The 18317-nt window shown below is 36.6% G+C and overlaps 4 protein-coding genes and 1 non-coding gene across 6 annotated transcripts; 1 reads left to right on the forward strand and 4 right to left on the reverse strand.

The window, feature by feature from the left end:
• Positions 1-3475: 3475 nt before the first annotated feature.
• Positions 3476-5602, reverse strand: LOC133285271 (uncharacterized). Of its 2 annotated transcripts, XM_061482481.1 has the most exons (3): positions 4612-5602; positions 4227-4515; positions 3476-4112 (listed from the first exon to the last, which is right to left on the reverse strand). In XM_061482481.1, the coding sequence occupies exons 1-3, from the start codon at positions 4864-4866 to the stop codon at positions 3979-3981; spliced, it is 678 nt and encodes a 225-aa protein (XP_061338465.1). In that variant the 5' UTR covers positions 4867-5602; the 3' UTR covers positions 3476-3978. The 2 variants fall into 2 exon arrangements, with proteins under 2 accessions (XP_061338465.1, XP_061338464.1); XM_061482480.1 differs by having other exon boundaries at positions 3476-4515; positions 4612-5577.
• A 299-nt stretch (positions 5603-5901) lies between these two features.
• Positions 5902-8968, reverse strand: LOC133285274 (MLO-like protein 3; the record flags this gene model as incomplete). Its single annotated transcript, XM_061482483.1, has 8 exons — positions 5902-6234; positions 6605-6665; positions 6773-6840; positions 6958-6993; positions 7105-7278; positions 7372-7412; positions 7506-7555; positions 8955-8968. Coding segments are annotated over 8 exons (777 nt in total), but the record flags the coding sequence as incomplete, so codon positions are not given.
• Positions 8969-9815: 847 nt separating this feature from the next.
• LOC133285278 (small nucleolar RNA R71) lies at positions 9816-9922 on the reverse strand. Its single transcript, XR_009747985.1, has one exon. It is a non-coding gene; the product is annotated as a small nucleolar RNA R71 (small nucleolar RNA).
• A 7281-nt stretch (positions 9923-17203) lies between these two features.
• Positions 17204-17620, reverse strand: LOC133285275 (WUSCHEL-related homeobox 14-like). Its single transcript, XM_061482484.1, has one exon. It carries the CDS (start codon positions 17618-17620, stop codon positions 17204-17206), a length of 417 nt encoding a protein of 138 aa, XP_061338468.1.
• Positions 17621-17695: 75 nt separating this feature from the next.
• On the forward strand, positions 17696-18262 carry LOC133285276 (putative WUSCHEL-related homeobox 10; the record flags this gene model as incomplete). The annotated part of the gene is made up of 2 exons (XM_061482485.1): positions 17696-17897; positions 18135-18262. Coding segments are annotated over exons 1-2 (330 nt in total), but the record flags the coding sequence as incomplete, so codon positions are not given.
• Positions 18263-18317: the final 55 nt, after the last annotated feature.

An 18317-nucleotide genomic window follows, 5' to 3' on the forward strand; every position in this document is an offset into this window, starting at 1 on the left:
ATAAAATTACAATTAAAAAATAAAAAATATTAAATAAAAATAAAAAATGAACCCTATCCTCTGATCCTCTCTCGCGCTGGAGAGTGGAGGTTGTTGATCGCCTGGTCCTTCTCTTCTTTCGTCGTCGGTCGTCGTCTCCGGTCGTTGGTCGTCGGTCGTCGTCTCCGGTAAGTCTCTTTCCATTCTCTTTCGATTCTCGCCTTTTTGATTATCAGTCAATGGGACCTTGTAGTGAATTAAGTTCTGCTCATAGTTGAACTATAATATTTGAAGTTTGGCATATGATATTTCATGATTTAAGCACAGTGATCATGGGTTTGGTTCTATCAGAAAGTTAAGGGAAAGAATAATATCTGCCTATGATATTTCCAGATTGAAGATCACTGTTCATTCAAATAGCGAGGAGGTGGTTTAAAAGATTCTTACTTTGGTTGTTTTTTCTTATTTTGTTTCTGGGTTTTTGAAGGTTAATTTTAGTTTTGAGAATTGAGAGTGAGAAATTTTTCTTTGCAGCTTCAACTTGGAGTGGATGAAAGCTATACTTTGCTGGTTTCCAAAGCCAAGGAGTATTCCATTGTTGAGGAAATCACAATTGAGGTGCCTTACTGATTACAATTTGTGGATTTAATCAATGTTAGTGGTGTTTTTTGGATTTGGATTTTTTATGATACTTTGCTGTTTTTTTTTCTGCTTTAATTTGTATTTTGGAATTAAAGTTGCTTACTAGAACTTGATTCATTCTGATTACGATTCTATACCTACTATAATATACATAGTTTCTTTAATATTTCCGTAGTGTTCAATAGTCGAGAGTAATAGATGTTTCTCTTTTATTTGAAGCTCAAATTCATGCTGAAGTATTGCCCTTGTTGCATTAGAGCTCATCCTTACAAGCCTTGGCACTTAAGTCTCTGCTTAAAGTGGACATACAAATGTCTAAACATAGAATTTTTCCTGACGACCATACCATCCCATTACTTAAATAAGTGATTTGGTACATAACATATAAGTCATGCTTGCATTGATCAAATAAGAGAATTTACTTTCTGCCTGCAAGACATAATTAGATAGTCATTCTCTTGAAAAGATCCAATGAGGTTGTTCTCAATCAATCACTGCATTCTTGATTAACTTGGGCTACAAGTTAATGCTTGCATATAAGTCATGCTTGCATTCTCAATCAATCACTGCATTCTCAATCAATCAAACATATAAGTCATGCTTGCATTCTTGTTATGAAATTTAAATATTTGATTGGTTATATGAGTTATTATGGACTCTTATATGTATTAAATATAAATTATATTATATATATTAAATATTTTATTTAATATCAAAACGTGTCCCAACGTGTCAAAATTTAGCATTTTTTTAGAATTAACGTGTCGTCGTGTCGTGTCGTGTCGTGTCCCGTGTCCTGTGTCCCGTGTCCGTGTCCGTGCATCGTAGCCTGTGGGTCCCACTTATACTTTTATTTCTACAACATGATATAATTTTTTTCTTACAACATAAGAAAAATATATCCCTTTAATAATATAGTAACACATCATCAAATATAAAGACAAAACTCTTTTATATCGATAGTACATAATTCTTAATAGTTTACACAATTACTATTACTGTCATTTTTAGAGCATTTCTATTGTGAAAGGAAAACTCATCCATTTGGCATAAAATAATTCTAAACTACTCTAAATGCATCTCCTCATCATCATTGTCATTGTCATCCTTAGTTAAAGCAAACTCATCCACGATCTTGGAGTCTGTCTATATGAAACCTCCAAGCGGTCCGTCCTATCTTCAAGTCTAATCATATAAGTCCACATTGAATCATGTCTGCGTTCCACCCCTTAAATTCTCGTATCAAGTCACAGATAGAGGTTATGACATCATTAAGAGTGTATCCAACCTCAACAGTTGGGAGAGGTGGATCCAAATCCGGCATAGGGATTTCCTCATCAGTATCATCACCATCACCATTAGCATCATCACCAGCCTCCTCCATATATGCATCCCCCTCTTCTTTCAACTCGACTTTAAGCTCAGGATGTATCTTCCATTGCCACGTATTCATAACCTTGGTGATCCTACATTGCTCTAAGAGACCCTTCCTGAACCTGGAGTTCCGAACCTGGTATGGTGCTGGTGTTGATGGTGGTATGGTGCTGGTGGTTATAGCATGGTGGTGGTGGTGATGGCAATGGTTGCAACGATGGTTGTGGCAGAGGCAATGACATAGTAGTGGTGGTGGTGGTGACATGGCAGTGGCAGCGGCGATGATAATAACAGTGGCCGCGACGATGGTGATGGTGATTAGTGACGGTGGTGTGGTGATGGTGGTGGTGACGGCAGTGGCTCATTTTACAGGAAAAATCTTTTCTCCAACCGCATAGACAAACCAACAAAGGGACCCACTAAAAAAAGAAAAAGAAAAAGAAACTAAATTGACCCCACATTATTGTTAAGTCAGTGGGAAAAGAATCTTGTCTCCTTTGACAGGAGAATAACAAAGCTCTATATATACACGAAAAAATTTATATGTCACACTCAGATAAATTTTTTTCTCTTTTCTCTTTATAATGGGACTCACTCACTTTTAAGCGAGTGCGTCAGAAAAAAATTTATGCAATAAAAGCAAAAATATTAATATATATATATATATATAGGGGTAGGATCAACTTACACCGGTGTAAGAATAATAAATCTTACACCAAATCTTAACCATTGATTTCCGTGCATCTAACGGTTGAGATTTATTGGGAATTAAAAATTAATTAATGAGTGAGACCTACTAAATCTTAACCGTTAGATGCAAAAAATCAACGGTTAAGATTTGGTGTAAGACTTATTATTCTTACACCGGTGTAAGATGATCCTGCCCCATATATATATATATATATATATATATATATATATATATATAGGGTTCACTTTTTCTACATTCAACGTAGATAACTTATCTACAGTGAGCCCAAAATGACGTCGTTTTGAGACAGAAATCAAGGTATTTTTGTAATTATAATTTATTTTAGGGTTAAAATAGTATTTTTCATTATAATTTTTTAATTTTTAAATTTAAAATGACGTCGTTTTGAGAGTGAATGTAGATAACTTATCTACATTCACTTTAGAAACATTAAATCCATATATATATATATATATATATATGAAAAATGATATACTTACCACCAAAAAAGTTTACAACCTTTACAACTAACCTAATCACCATTCCGTCAATCTAACGGTTACAATTTATTGAAAATTATTGGATCGCATTTATTAATTAATTATTAATTCCCAATAAATTATAATCATTAGATTTACGGAAATCAACGGTGATTAAGTTGGTTGTAAAGATGATAAACTTTTTTTGTGGTAAGTATATCCTGCCTATATATATATATATATATATATATATATATATATATATATATATATATTTTAAAACAATGATAAAGAAAAAAAGTATAGCCTTAAATAAATATATTTCCATTTGGGTTGATATTGCGATATTGCAGAGTGTAGACAAACGAAATACAGATGGGACAGGATTCAAGTTCCTTCAAAATCATTGTTCCATTCTAATGCAAACAAAGATGCCTGATATGACATGAAACACGATTTCTCCGGTGAGTCATATACACGAACAAAAAACAATGGAACTGTCTGGTCGAGCTGTCGAATGCTTGTGCGTTGTTAAAGCCCCCACTTGTCAAGCAACAACATCATAATTCATAGTGGGTCCCTCTTCAGTTGTGTGTGCTTATCTACCGAATTTGTATTCCTCAAACAACCAATTCATTAACAAAGCCTCCACATATGATTCCAATGAGAACCCTCCCTTTAATTGCCTAGCAGACAAAAAATAATTAAAAGGAGGAGGGAAATTACATTTGCTGATTTTGCACCACCTCTCTTATTTTGCTTCTATTAACATACAATTATTGTGCTACCATTAACTGGTATATTTACCGTTACTCATTCTTGGTTGATTTCTGAAGCCACAGTTTTAGCCCAGAACCGAAGATGTTTCTTCATATTGGCAGATGAAGAAGGCTTGGGAATTCTTAAATTTAGTAGCGGTGAATCAGGTCTCTTTATAAGCCATGCCTCTGATAAATAAGGTCTCATGATATCTCTCTTTTCTTCCTCTTCTTCAACATCAATCACTCGAACCATTTCTGTGACATCCATTACTTGTGCGTGTTCTTTATTTTGGTGTAAACCGAGTCTCTGCAAGCCAGGGACAACACTCATCATTCGTGGGCATAGATTCTCTTTCTTGAATATGAAACCCAGATCCATAAAACCCTTCACTTCATCAAGTTCCAGTTCCCCAAGCGTCCTGCAGCTCATGGATTTCTGCAGTTTCCTTGTAGTAGTAACTCGTTTCCTGCATTTTCTGTTACGGTTTTGAGATGATGGTGAAGATGAATGTGAACGAATTCTGTTACCCAAAAGTTTCATTCTAGCGAATCTCTCTTTCGTTTCTTCTTTCTTGTCAATTGAATCATCCTTGTAACAGAAAAAAATAGAGTTAACAAAAGAAGAAGAAAGCATGGTTCCCTATCAAATTGAACAAATAGTACTAACTGCTTTTTCGAAGTATACCTGAAGAGACAAGGAGATTGATTCTGATGAGACTTGTATCTCTAAAGAAGGTGATTCATCCGTTGAAGTTTCTTCATCTGGCAGAGGAGGTAAAGAAAGAATGGATGATGAGCAAGAAGGAGATTCTGATATAGGAACAGGTTTTTCCACTGGTTCGGGAGTTACTGATGCTGTTGGTTCTGAGAAAAGAATGATTTGGTGAAACCAGAGTCGATCCATTTCGGCTACAATGCATAGATAGTATTTGTCTTCCATTGCTTGTGCTTGCGAGAGAGAGAGAGAGAGAGAGAGTTTTGGGTATGAAGAGTTTTAACACTTGGTGGCTCAATAGAGTAGTGAGTGGTGGTGATGAAAAGAAAGAGAACCAGAGAAGCGAGTGAAGGCAAATGAACGTGGAGAAGTATATGTCACAATCTTAGACAACGAAGGGTGTGGTCACCATGGACATTGGACAAGGATTCTGAACTCTTCACAATTTCTACTGATAAAATGACTGTTCTACCCATGCTTTGAAAGCAGAATATGATGCTCTACGCGTCAGATAATATGCAAGGGCCCAAATAAATTGTTTCTCATCAGTAAATCCAAAAATTTCTGAAGTTGGTAAAACAGCAAAAATTGAAGATATAAGACTAAGGTGAATCGATCCAAATATGAATTCGGGCATCTTGACGTTACAGTTGTCATACCAACAAAATCCGATTTGCAAGCTGGTTATGTTCCATCAGAGTCAGAATGGGGTATACCAACATGGACAAGGGTACAGTTAATTGCATGTTTGGCTTCACCCCAGAGACAACATTTATGGGTTAAGGCCTTAGTCTAGTAATAATGACAAAAAAGAAAATTGTTCTATGGTCACTTGTATTTTTCTCATTCTGAATGTGCTCAGGCGAAGGCTTTTTGGTATTTGGAAGCTATTAAGTAAATTCATATGATGACTCACGTCCTCACCAAATACAACAAGTTTATTAAATTTTACGACAAGAGGATTTATTATTTGTAAAGAACCAATTCAACTCAAAAGCTACTGTTAATGTTTTTATTCATCTCTAACATTATTTATAAGCTTTTACGTCGCCTTTAAGAACCAAAACAAACACTCTTCAGTGAGATAAGGCTTGGTTATTGTTTTAAGTTTTAAATAATGTTGATGGTTTGAGCTGGGATAATATAGGTTGTTTCCCTTTACAATTGTGCCCACTTTAGATTTTACTATATCAGCAGCACAAATCAATTCATGGATCCAAGAGATTCATTGTACTCCTCAATAGAATCAGTACTATTTCTCTACTTTCTTGTTCTTGTACTCCTCAGATTTGGCATTTCCGGTGGGACAGCACTAGATGGTTCACCGGATGAGCTTGCCTTTGTTTTCATTGTTTGTTTCAGTTCTTCTACAATTTCTCCTTTGTTAGCGAAACAAATGCTTTCGCCTAGCGTGGAAGAAAACTCAAACTCACGGGCACTCCTCTCTCTTTGGCTCCATTCTGAGGACATATTTATGTGCCTAGAAATAGAAGACTTTACAAGTTCTTCTTGCTTCTTCCTTCTCTCCCTCACTTCAACATGCCATTGCCTCAGAATTTTAGCCAACGTTTTGCTCTTCAATTGTGAACCCATCTGTAACAATCCAATGTCAAGACATTAAGATATGGCTTTGATGTTTGTAATTATAAAGGATCGTAGAGTTGTATCATTTTAAGTGAGAGAAAGACACAAGCAATGAAAATTATGAAGGAAGAAAGTGAGTGATTTTTTTTTTTAAATTTAAATTTTAAATAAAAAAAGTTAGATTGTGTCTTTCACTTGCTTAAAATGACATAACTCTATATTCTTTAAAATGACAAATATTTTTCCCTCAAGTTATTTGCTCAATTATTCCCTATTATAGATCCAAGCTTTAAGATCTAGGTAGACCTTAAACCTCTTAACCCCGCATAAGATGGCAGGGGCTAACAGCAGAACACATTAATGTCTCAATAGAGTTCACCTGTCTCACTAGTGCATAAAGGGGGAGAGTTACATAGCTGCAAAGGACTTGAACTGCCACCCTGAGGAAAATAATAAATCTGAATGTCACTGAGGATTAAAAAAATTCACTGCAGCAGGATCAGCATTCAGAAAAATCAATTTATTATAAGTTGTAGGCTGTCATTACGCTATCACCACCCTTGTGATTGTAAATGATTTGTTTTCGTGGTAGCAAGAATTTAATCCAAACTGTGTCTGGCAACCAAGAAAATACATATACAAATCAAGAGAAAGATGTTAGGTTCAGCCATATGTTGGACCAAATTTCTAATGTTAAATTTTCATAAAGAAGCACATAGAAAGAGAACTTACTGATACCCATATAAAGAAGGCAAGCTCGAATGCATTCTGTTCAGGTTCAACAGGTTAAAATCTGTTAGTTTAGTGAAGTGATTATATATCATGGATATCACTTCCTTTATTCATTCTCATATATCTATACAAAGGAGGTATAATTACCACGAATAAAGTGTAATGTAGGAGTGTTAACATAAATCCTGGATGGCCAAACCAGAAGAGATTGTCACTTGGACAAACAAGAGGGGTTCCCATGGTTACATTACTTACATCCTTCATCTGAAGAGCCATCTCTACCACAATCACTTCAAGTTTAGCTCCCAAAACCAGAACCATCTACAAAGAAAATGCATGAAAGCAAAATTAGAAGCCTTGCAGATTCATTATTTGAAATAAACAAATAAATGCTGCAGCGTACTCATGACTCACCAAGACGGGAACATAGGATAGCCAGAGATATGCATGCCAACCTAATATAGCTCATACAGATAAATAATAACTAGTGATTCAGATGTAGAAAAGCTAGGGTAAAAAATGAAACTGAAAGAGGGAAACATTCTAACCATGAACGTCCACAAGCAAAAAAATAACAACTGCAAACCACATTAGAGGACTGCCAGGTAACACGTAACAAGTGATTAGATGAGCACAATGACTAACTTTTTGACATTAGTATCAGAAATTGCAGGTTAGACTAATGGACTTAAGTACTTGATAAACCTTTAGTTTATCTTATTTTATAGACTAAATTAATATAAAATATCAAGTTAAATAAGTCAAAAACTAAGGTTTAATATAATAATCATGAACATTATCTGAATTTTTGTTTAATGGAATCATCTTTGCTATTTTTTAGGGATTTGTTGACAAAAGGAGTCAAAGATGAAGATTGGATAAATAGAGATCACAACTAGAAAAGATAAGATCAAGAGATGATAGAAGAAGATCAAAAACAATAAGATTGAGGATCTTATCAAGTTGTTAGAAGTGGGAGCTTAAGCCCCCATTCAGAAGCTTAAGCTCCCTAAAAACGCAAATAGCTACTGCCTCTGGGCGCTTAAGCCCCCAACTCAGGGCTTAAGCGCGCCACAAGAAGAAAAAGTTGTCGCGAGGAGCGCGCTTAAGCGCCCTTCAGAGCGCTTCAGCGCGCAACGCGAATCAGAATTCACTGTCCTAGGGCGCTTAAGCGCGCTACAACAGGCTTAAGCGCCCAGACAGATCCAACTTAGGCCCATTCGAGTTTTCTACTAGGATACGAACTCTTGGCCAATAAAAGGGCCATTGGGGACCAGAAATACATAACTTTTAGATTGCTAAACAACTCTTGGGTGCTTGAAGGCGGAGGGAACGCGAAGAAACATCAGATTCATGTTCGTGAGCGGCGGAGACGGATCAACGTCAAGTGTTCACTGGAGATTTTGAAGATCCACCAATCACCTATGGAGTTTGGGGGAGCCTTTCTATTTTCTTTTGTTCTTGATTTTGCCATGTCCGGCTAGTTCTTTAAGTAGTTAGGGTTAGATGGATTTTAGTCGATTTATTATGCTTTGAATAATTCGTACGTTAATTTTCCTTTTTATCATGAATGAAGTTATCTGTTTTTAATGCTTTATATAGGCTTGAATCTTATATAATGATCATCGGTAAATGCATGACAATAGGGATGTTGGTGTGTGATCCATATCTGATAACTTCATCGTAAACGCTATGATTCTAGGAATAGACATAGAATTTGCGTAACCTTAAGATTCTTGAACTTAATGCTTGCATTCTTGGGGAATAACCGGGGAACTAGGGTTCTTTCAAGTTTGTAAAGGTTTTAGGGTAACAAGGGATTGAGCTCTAATAACACGCGAAAGAATTGGTTAGTTTGATATTAAGGACGGTTAACGTAAAGAAAGACTTTGAATCATAATAAGGAGATTAAAGGAAATCGAACCCCTAGCTACGTTCTTTTACATTCTTAAATCACATCTTTAATTTCTTGTCTTTAATTCTTGCAAGTAATTAGCTTAATATTTAATATTTTAATTTTACAATTCAAATCCTGTTTCCAAATACACTTTCGATTGTCCAACTAAGTTTGCGATAGTGAATTAGTGCTTGAACCGTAATCCTCGTGGGAACGATCTCTTACTTAATCATATATTACTTGTACGATCGGTGCACTTGCCGTGAGTAGCAACAAGTTTTTGGCGCCGTTGCCGGGGATTACTATTTCAACATTAATAGTAGCTATTAATTCTTTAGATTGGACCTTATTTTCTGTTATTTAATTTTCTGTTATTTAAATTCAGTTTTATTTTCTTATTTTATATAATCTATTTTTCTGGTTTATGCGAGGTACCGTTGACACCGATTCCTTGCAATTCGACCCGGAGATAGAGAAAACAGCAAAAAGAAACAGAAAACTTGCTAAAGAAAGAAGACAACAAGAGAAAGAAGCTTCAAGCTCAACAGAACCGAGAGAAGAAGCAATGGGAGACAACAATGTACCTCCACCACCTCCGAGAACGTTGGGAGATTACATGACTCCTGCTCGAGTTCCACAGACGGCGAGTATTGTTAGACCAAACGTGGATGCTAACAACTTTGAACTCAAGCCGGCACTTTTACAATTAATTCAGAAAGACCAATTTGCCGGAGGAAGCACTGAAGACCCTTACATCCATCTGGAAAACTTCTTGCTATATTGTGATACCTTGAAAATGAACGGGGTGTCTCGGGATGCTATTTTGCTCAGGTTGTTCCCATGTTCACTTAAAGACGAAGCAAGAGGATGGTTGCAATCGTTACCTCAAGGAAGCATCACTCACTGGGACGACTTGGCAACCAAATTTTTGGATAAATTTTTCTCATCTTCGAAGATGGCAAAGCTCAAGGCGGATATCACTTCTTTTGAACAAAAAGAAAGTGAATCTCTATACGAAGCATGGGAAAGATTCAAAGGACTGCTCAGGAAGTGTCCCCAACATGGCATTGAAGCCTGGGAGCAAGCGAAAACCTTCTTCCAAGGGATGACGCCGAACACAAGAACAGTGGTGAATGCTGCATCAGGAGGGTCCTTGAAGACAAAAACTCCAGAGGAAGCCTTGGAATTACTAGAGTCTCTAGCCTCTCAGGAGTATGATAATGCTCCCGCACCACAGAGAAGAGCGGGGATTATGAAGCTTGATGGCTATGATGCCATCTTGGCCCAGAATGATCAGATCCTACAGTCCAATAAGAAACAGCAACAACAACTAGATGCTCTCACAAAGCAATTTTCTGATTTTCAAGTTTCTTCTAATACTTCAGTAGCTCATGTTAATACTTTTTCTATTGTTTGTGATATTTGCGCAGGTGCTCATACTACTGATGACTGCAAGGCACCCGAAACTGCAGATGTTAATGGAATTTGGCATGATCAGAAAGTTCCATATAATCCAGGGAGGAACCAATACGGCAATAACCAGAATCAAGGGTGGAGAAATAAAAATCAACATCCAGGATTCAGTTATAGCTCGAATCATCAGCTAAATCCTCCTATGCCAGCACCACAGCAACCTCCACAACAATCAGAGTGGGAGAAAGCCTTTGCACAACTATCCAAGACCACATCAGACTACGTTCAAAGTACCAATGCATTCAGGGAAGACACTTCAACCTTTATGCAGGAGACCAGGGCCTCATTCCGGAATCAAGAAGCCTCTATCCGGAATCTTGAAACCCAGATCGGTCAATTGTCAAGGCAGTTCAATGAAAGAACCCAAGGCACTTTCCCGAGTAATACAGACGTTAATCCAAACGCACACTGCAAGGCCATTACCACTAGAAGTGGCATTGTAATTGAACCTTTGATTAAGCCTTCAGTAGAGAAAAAGAAAGTTGAGGGACCTGCCATTGAAGAAGAAAAAGAGAAAGAAGTTGACAAAGAGCCTACTGCAGAGAAAGCTGTTCCAGAAAAGAAAGAGTTCAAATGGGAGAAAAAGAAAGCTCAAGAAAGACAAGAAAAGCCATTGGAGCTCTCACCTTATGCAAAAATTCCATATCCGCAGAGGTTCAGAGAGGAAATCAAAAAGCAGCAGTATTCGAAGTTCCTTGACATCTTCAAAAAGCTACAAATCAATATTCCATTTGCTGAAGCCTTGGAGAACATGCCGAATTACGCAAAGTTCATGAAAGATCTCTTATCGAAGAAACGTAAACTGAAAGAATGTGAAACGGTGACGTTAACGGAAGAGTGTAGTGCTATAATTCAGAAAAAGTTGCCTCCAAAACTTGAAGATCCTGGAAGTTTCAGCATTCCCATAGAAATTGGCAACATTGATGTGGGAAAGGCGTTATGTGACTTGGGAGCTAGTATTAACCTTATGCCATTATCCATCTGCAAGGCTCTGGGGATTCATGAATTAAAGCCGACCAAAGTTTCACTGCAGCTAGCAGACAGATCTACCAGAAGGCCAGATGGAGTTATTGAAGATGTCTTGGTGAAGATTGATAAGTTCATATTCCCTGCAGACTTTGTCATCTTAGACATGCAAGAGGATGCTGAAATTCCCTTACTGTTGGGAAGGCCCTTTTTAGCCACTGCAAGGGCTATGATTGATGTGGAGCAGGGTAAGCTGATGTTGCGGGTTAATGATGAAACCGTAACTATTGATGTTCTTGAATCTATGAAACATCCTTCCGACGGAGGAGATTGCTTCAAGATTGATGTGATCAATGATGCAGTGCTAGATACAGTTGATGAAATACTCCAACCACTGATGGAATTGGAGTCATTAGAAGAAGATCTACTGCACAATACGACTGAAGCAACAGAAGGAGAACAAGAGGTTGAAAAGCTAGAAGAGAAAGTTGATGATATCATTCCAGGTGCACCAAAGGTTGAATTGAAAGAACTTCCTCCCACTTTGAAATATGCATTTCTTGGAGAAAGCAAGACATACCCGGTGATCATCAACATAAATTTATCAACCGCCGAAGAAGAAAAATTATTGAAGGTGTTGAGAGAGCACAGAACAGCTATAGGATGGTCTATTACAGACTTGAAAGGAATAAACCCATCTTTTTGCACTCATAAAATATTGATGGAGAATGAGGTGAAGCCAGTCAGACAACCACAGAGGAGATTGAATCCAACTATGAAAGAAGTTGTGAGAAAAGAAGTCGTGAAGCTCTTGGATGCTGGTATGATTTATCTGTTTTTAATGCTTTATATAGGCTTGAATCTTATATAATGATCATCGGTAAATGCATGACAATAGGGATGTTGGTGTGTGATCCATATCTGATAACTTCATCGTAAACGCTATGATTCTAGGAATAGACATAGAATTTGCGTAACCTTAAGATTCTTGAACTTAATGCTTGCATTCTTGGGGAATAACCGGGGAACTAGGGTTCTTTCAAGTTTGTAAAGGTTTTAGGGTAACAAGGGATTGAGCTCTAATAACACGCGAAAGAATTGGTTAGATTGATATTAAGGACGGTTAACGTAAAGAAGGACTTTGAATCATAATAAGGAGATTAAAGGAAATCGAACCCCTAGCTACGTTCTTTTACATTCTTAAATCACATCTTTAATTTCTTGTCTTTAATTCTTGCAAGTAATTAGCTTAATATTTAATATTTTAATTTTACAATTCAAATCCTGTTTCCAAATACACTTTCGATTGTCCAACTAAGTTTGCGATAGTGAATTAGTGCTTGAACCGTAATCCTCGTGGGAACGATCTCTTACTTAATCATATATTACTTGTACGATCGGTGCACTTGCCGTGAGTAGCAACACCTATTCTGAAATATTTTTTTTATTGACATGCATTATATAATGATTAATTATATTATTGTTTTACAAAAAAAAAACTATATTATTTAAAATATTACCAAAATATATATATTATTTAAAATTATATGATATAATTTTGAATAAATGTAGGCCAGCCTAGATGCTTATAGGTCATGCATTTTTAAAATTGAATAAAGGAGGCTTTAGCGCGCTCCAGAGTTGAAAAAAAATCCATTCGCAGATCGCGCTTAAGCTCCCAAAATGGGGCTTAAGCGTGATAATTAAGAAAATTGGCCATAACTCACTGCCTCGCCGCGCTTAAGCGCGAGATAAGGAAGCTTAAGCACGCTAAGGAAGGAAAATAGGCCAATTGCCTCTGCCTCTCCGCGCTTTAGCGCGAGAGAAGGGAGCTTAAGCGCGGCCCACGGTCAAAAGGGCCCAATTCGAAGAGGGCGCTTAAGCGCGTCCCAAATCAGCCTGTTTTAAAATATTCCCAATTTTCTTTTTCCCTCACACTTCCAAAATTTTCAAACTCTCCTCTTCGAACCCTAACACCTCTAAAACTGAAACCCAAAACCCTCTGCACTTACACTCTCACAACCAAACCCCAACTTCCAAAACCAATCAATCGTCAAGATTTTCACCTAGATTTTCATAGCATTTCTAGCTCAATCATGTCATTCTAAGACATTATCGTCTAATGCAATTTTTCCATTTGAGCCTCCAATCATCATAAATCAACAATTACAAGCATAGGGTTCATAAATTTGATCTATGAAATCAATCATAAAAACCATGTAAATACACTCACAATCAATGCTAGACTCTCCACCAAGGCTTCTCCAAGCATCTAGAGGTCCAATGCCTCCATGAACATCACTTTTTTCCAATCTTTCAAAACTGACCTAGGCTAAATACTCACCAAGGGAGCGATTTCAAGGCTAGAGGGTATCACCAATGGCTTTAGAATGGGTTTTCCAATTGATTTCAACACCAAAATCAAAGGATTTGGCCAAGAAATGATGGTTTTGGAGAGCAAAAAGATGAAGGCTCATCAATGGTGGGAGGGCTGTTTCACGCTAGAAAAGAAAGGGAAAGGAGAGAGAGAGCTCGTGAGGTTGAGGGAAAATGAGGGAAACTTAAGTGGGTTTTGGTTCCGCGGGTCCCACACGCGATTTAACTTTAATGAAACATCTAATTTAAACCACAATTTCATAAACTACGTATTTTTCTGGTTCATGTCATATTTTTGTTTCCTAAAAATACTGATAAAAATTTCACGCTTATCGGTACAATTATACCGCAGTATTTTTACACCGGGAAAATCATTATTCATCAAAACTTTCAAAACTTGCCTATTCACTCGATTTTTCGTCCTGAATCCATTTCCGGCATTATTTTTATCATTTGAGGTCTTCTACTCAATTTTTCATCATGCCTCGAGTTACATGTTTGGTAATTTACCATTTTGCCCTTTTCACACAATTTGGCCTTAATTTCCGGATTTTCACTAATCCTTCCCTTTTAACCCACATTATAGCATATAATTTCATATTTAGATTTACGAGGTGTTATATTCACCCCACCTTTTTAGAATTTTGTCCGCAAAATTAAGTTATACTTACATGCTAACTCTGGATACAGTTGGAGAATCTCAGTCTCCCGTTCTCGAGTAGCTTTTCCCAAGCATACGGGCTTCACACTGAATCATTTACCTCACAATTTTCTGGCTTTTGAGCCTCATTTCACAATGGCCCAGCATTTCAAAGGCCCAATGAGAGTCTTTAATCCTTCCCGATTTCAACATCATCCGGTGCCACTATATGTGAACAACCGGAGCATACATTGCAGTTGCAATTTTCAACTGCACACTATTTCATTTTCACAAGTTGGGTTATATTACATATAGACCCCAAAATTTCTTTTTGAAGATTTTGCTAACATGTTTAGCTCGTCAACAGATCCACATAGGATCACATCTATTCTACTACACTTCGTGCCACATAGGCAACTATCAATCACTGACACATTTCATCCTATACTTAACCATCAACTTAATTTTATTCCAGTGAACTCTAGCACTTTCGTCAGGGAATTCCTTTTTTAGCAACACTCATCACATAGTCTTACTTTATCCAACAACCAGTTTCTCTATACATCATATTCCCCATTTCACACTGTTATGGAATCTCAACAGCTTCTCAGTGCAATTCACCGAGTCATCATCTAGTTCACGCTCATTTGCAATTTCATTTTTTGAGGGGACAATCCCCATTTACTGCATTTAGCCACAAGTTGAATACACATACATTTTCCTCAGGTTCTCAACCTACAACGTGCAATTTCAATCCTGCACCTAATACTCAACAGGCGCCATTCCTGTACCTTACACTTGCATCAGACCTTTTAGGTTTACTAACTTCCACCAAAACACGTTGGCGAACCAATTTCTCAACACATTTCACTGTGATTATATGGATCACACATTACAATTTCTATTTATAACGTTGGCCAATTCAGAGCCTTAAACCACCAATTTCACTCATGATTTTCTACATACAAGGCCACACCTGCCATTAACTTAGCCATCTCAAGGCTCAACATACAATTTATCATTGGTTTTCACTTTAAAGGCATTATGCCTAAGATTTCCATCAACTACTAGGTTTACATCTTATTCTATAATCTCAATATAGATCCCACACGCATTTCCTTCATGTATCTTTCGATTTCATAAGCATTTCATTTCATCATTTATGTGCCATTCAAACATATCATATCACATCACTTGCAATTAAGTCTCATCACATGGGAATTTTTATAACTTACTCGTCCTATTATAAGGAACTAAGTTCATCAATGTCATTACTCTCACAATTCATTATCAGTGGTATAAAAGTCTCTCAAAATATTTCAAATTACTACAACCTCATGATCATGTATCATGGTACCTAGCCAAAACAACATCAACATTGTGTATTTCCAACACGTCTCTCACCATACATCACATATGCAATACTCCATTGAGGAGGAGCTTGGCGAGCGGCACGGTGTGCCCTGTACTTCTCAGCGAGTTGTTCAGAGAGGGTTTCGTAAGCAGCAATTTGTATCCTCAGAGTCTCGATTTGTTTTTGGGTCATGGAGACATTCCCGCGCATCATCGTTGCTGCGTTGTTCACGTTGTGGTTCGAATGCTGCTCCTGAAATCCCATGCCGTTCGACATCTCTTCAATATTTCAATTTTTTTTCATTACAAAAAAGAAAACACTACTTATCATGAGAAAACATGAATGAAAATAATGAACGAAGTTAAAATTAACAAAGAAGAAATCGTTCTTACCGGTGGGGGCTTCTGTTAGCACTTAGCAAGCAGCAACTAGATGCTGTGTCCGCTACGTAAGATTATCAAGGACATGGTTAGGGCTTGTTATAGTCCAAACTCCACAGGAATGTTCTTGTCCAAGATATATATATATATATATATATATATATATATATATATATATATATATATATATATATATACTTGCAGCTTTAAAATTATTTTGTGAAGATTATGAATTGATTCTATATTATTCTTTTTTTTTTTGTAAAATATATATATATATTACGGATGATTTCAGTGCATGATAGTACCAAACCTTGAAATCTAGCTACTTTCTTTTTATCATTATGAAATTTTTTACATCATTTTTCAAACAAAGACAACGTTGTTGTTTATAAAAATAAATCTTTTTATTTTAAGATATTATTTTTAATTTGAAAATACAAATTAAATTGTCCGATCAAATTTGGAAATCAAATTTAATTATGAAATTAAACTTTGTTTCCTTTCTTACCACTAATAATAACAATAGCGCTCTCTCATTCTTACCTTCAATTACTCCCTATTTCGAGCTCCCTCACACTTAAAACTAACTTAGAAATTCGAGGAGAGATTAAGAACTTATTAGTCATTTAAAATAGTTTGATTGTCTTATGGTCAGATTTAATCTTGAGAAATTAAACTTGATTATAAGAATGATTGACTATGATTGTATAATATTTTCCCTTTCTTAGTTTAATTTGAAATTTAAAATTTAAATCCAAAATTTGAAATCAATTTAGAATTCGAATTTCAAAAGAGCGAGCAATTCCAATGTAGAAAGCATTTAAAAGAGCTGAGTAATTTCAATGTAGAAATAAGTGGGACATTGAATGAGTTGTCTGCCACCATAAATGACTAACTTAGTTTTCTATTGATTTTTTATTTTGATTTTTAAAAGAAATTATTATTTATTTAATTTTTTATTTTCAAATCCTTTCCCAACATTACAATTTGAAATTTAAAATTGAAATCCAAAATATGAAATCAATTCAGAATTCGAATTTCAAAAGAGTGAGGAAATACACAGAAGAATTATCATTAAAAATCTTGTTCCTCTATGATTTCAACTTTCAAGGAATGAGAAGAAAATCGAAATGGAGAGTAAATGCGCATTTCCCCTTTTATTTCATTTGATAGCGGCTATCTCCTGATGTCAACCGGCCATTAGTGTTAACATTATTTGCAATAACCGCATTGGGCTGTTTTTTCTTGGACCGAGCACGCTTATTCTGGAACCAATTACAGACATTTTTCTCCGAAATATTTCCATGATTGGCGAGTTCCGCAGTAATCTCGTTTATCATTTTCCTGTCTGGATTCGGTGTCACCTGCTTAAATATTTTCTCCATGATCTGAAGCTGCTCAGTTGTTGGACTCCACCTCGGCTTCATGTTAAATATTCCCTTTGATGTGTCTCCTCCATACATATTTACCGGCTTAACCACCTCTGACGTCACTGAAAACACCACACCCATTTGTTTCAGTATATTTGTTACAACCGCCTCAGACCAGTGTACGGTTAGAATGTAAACGGTCATTATTTTCATTCATGTTTTCTCATGATAAGTAGTGTTTTCTTTTTTGTAATGAAAAAAAATTGAAATATTGAAGAGATGTCGAACGGCATGGGATTTCAGGAGCAGCATTCGAACCACAACGCGAACAACGCAGCAACGATGATGCGCGGGAATGTCTCCATGACCCAAAAACAAATCGAGACTCTGAGGATACAAATTGCTGCTTACGAAACCCTCTCTGAACAACTCGCTGAGAAGTACAGCGCACACCGTGCCGCTCGCCAAGCTCCTCCTCAAGGTCATTCCCTATTTTCTTCCATTCATCTTTTTTCACAATTTTATTTTTTTATCACTTATTATTCACCGTAATAAATTTTTTTTGTTATAGTAAGTTACCCATTCTAACCGTTTACATTCTAACCGTGTAACTGTAAACGGTTAGAATGTGTTAGGGCTGTTTCTGTTAAGAGTTTGTTACACTGGTCTGAGGCGGTTGTAACAAATATACTGAAACAAATGGGTGTGGTGTTTTCAGTGATGTCAGAGGTGGTTAAGCCGGTAAATATGTATGGAGGAGACACATCAAAGGGAATATTTAACATGAAGCCGAGGTGGACTCCAACAACTGAGCAGCTTCAGATCATGGAGAAAATATTTAAGCAGGTGACACCGAATCCAGACAGGAAAATGATAAACGAGATTACTGCGGAACTCGCCA

This window comes from Gastrolobium bilobum, unplaced genomic scaffold (assembly GCF_033153095.1).
Source record: "Gastrolobium bilobum isolate Gb01-03AN ecotype WA unplaced genomic scaffold, APGP_CSIRO_Gbil_v1 utg27523, whole genome shotgun sequence".
NCBI lineage: Eukaryota > Viridiplantae > Streptophyta > Magnoliopsida > Fabales > Fabaceae > Gastrolobium > Gastrolobium bilobum.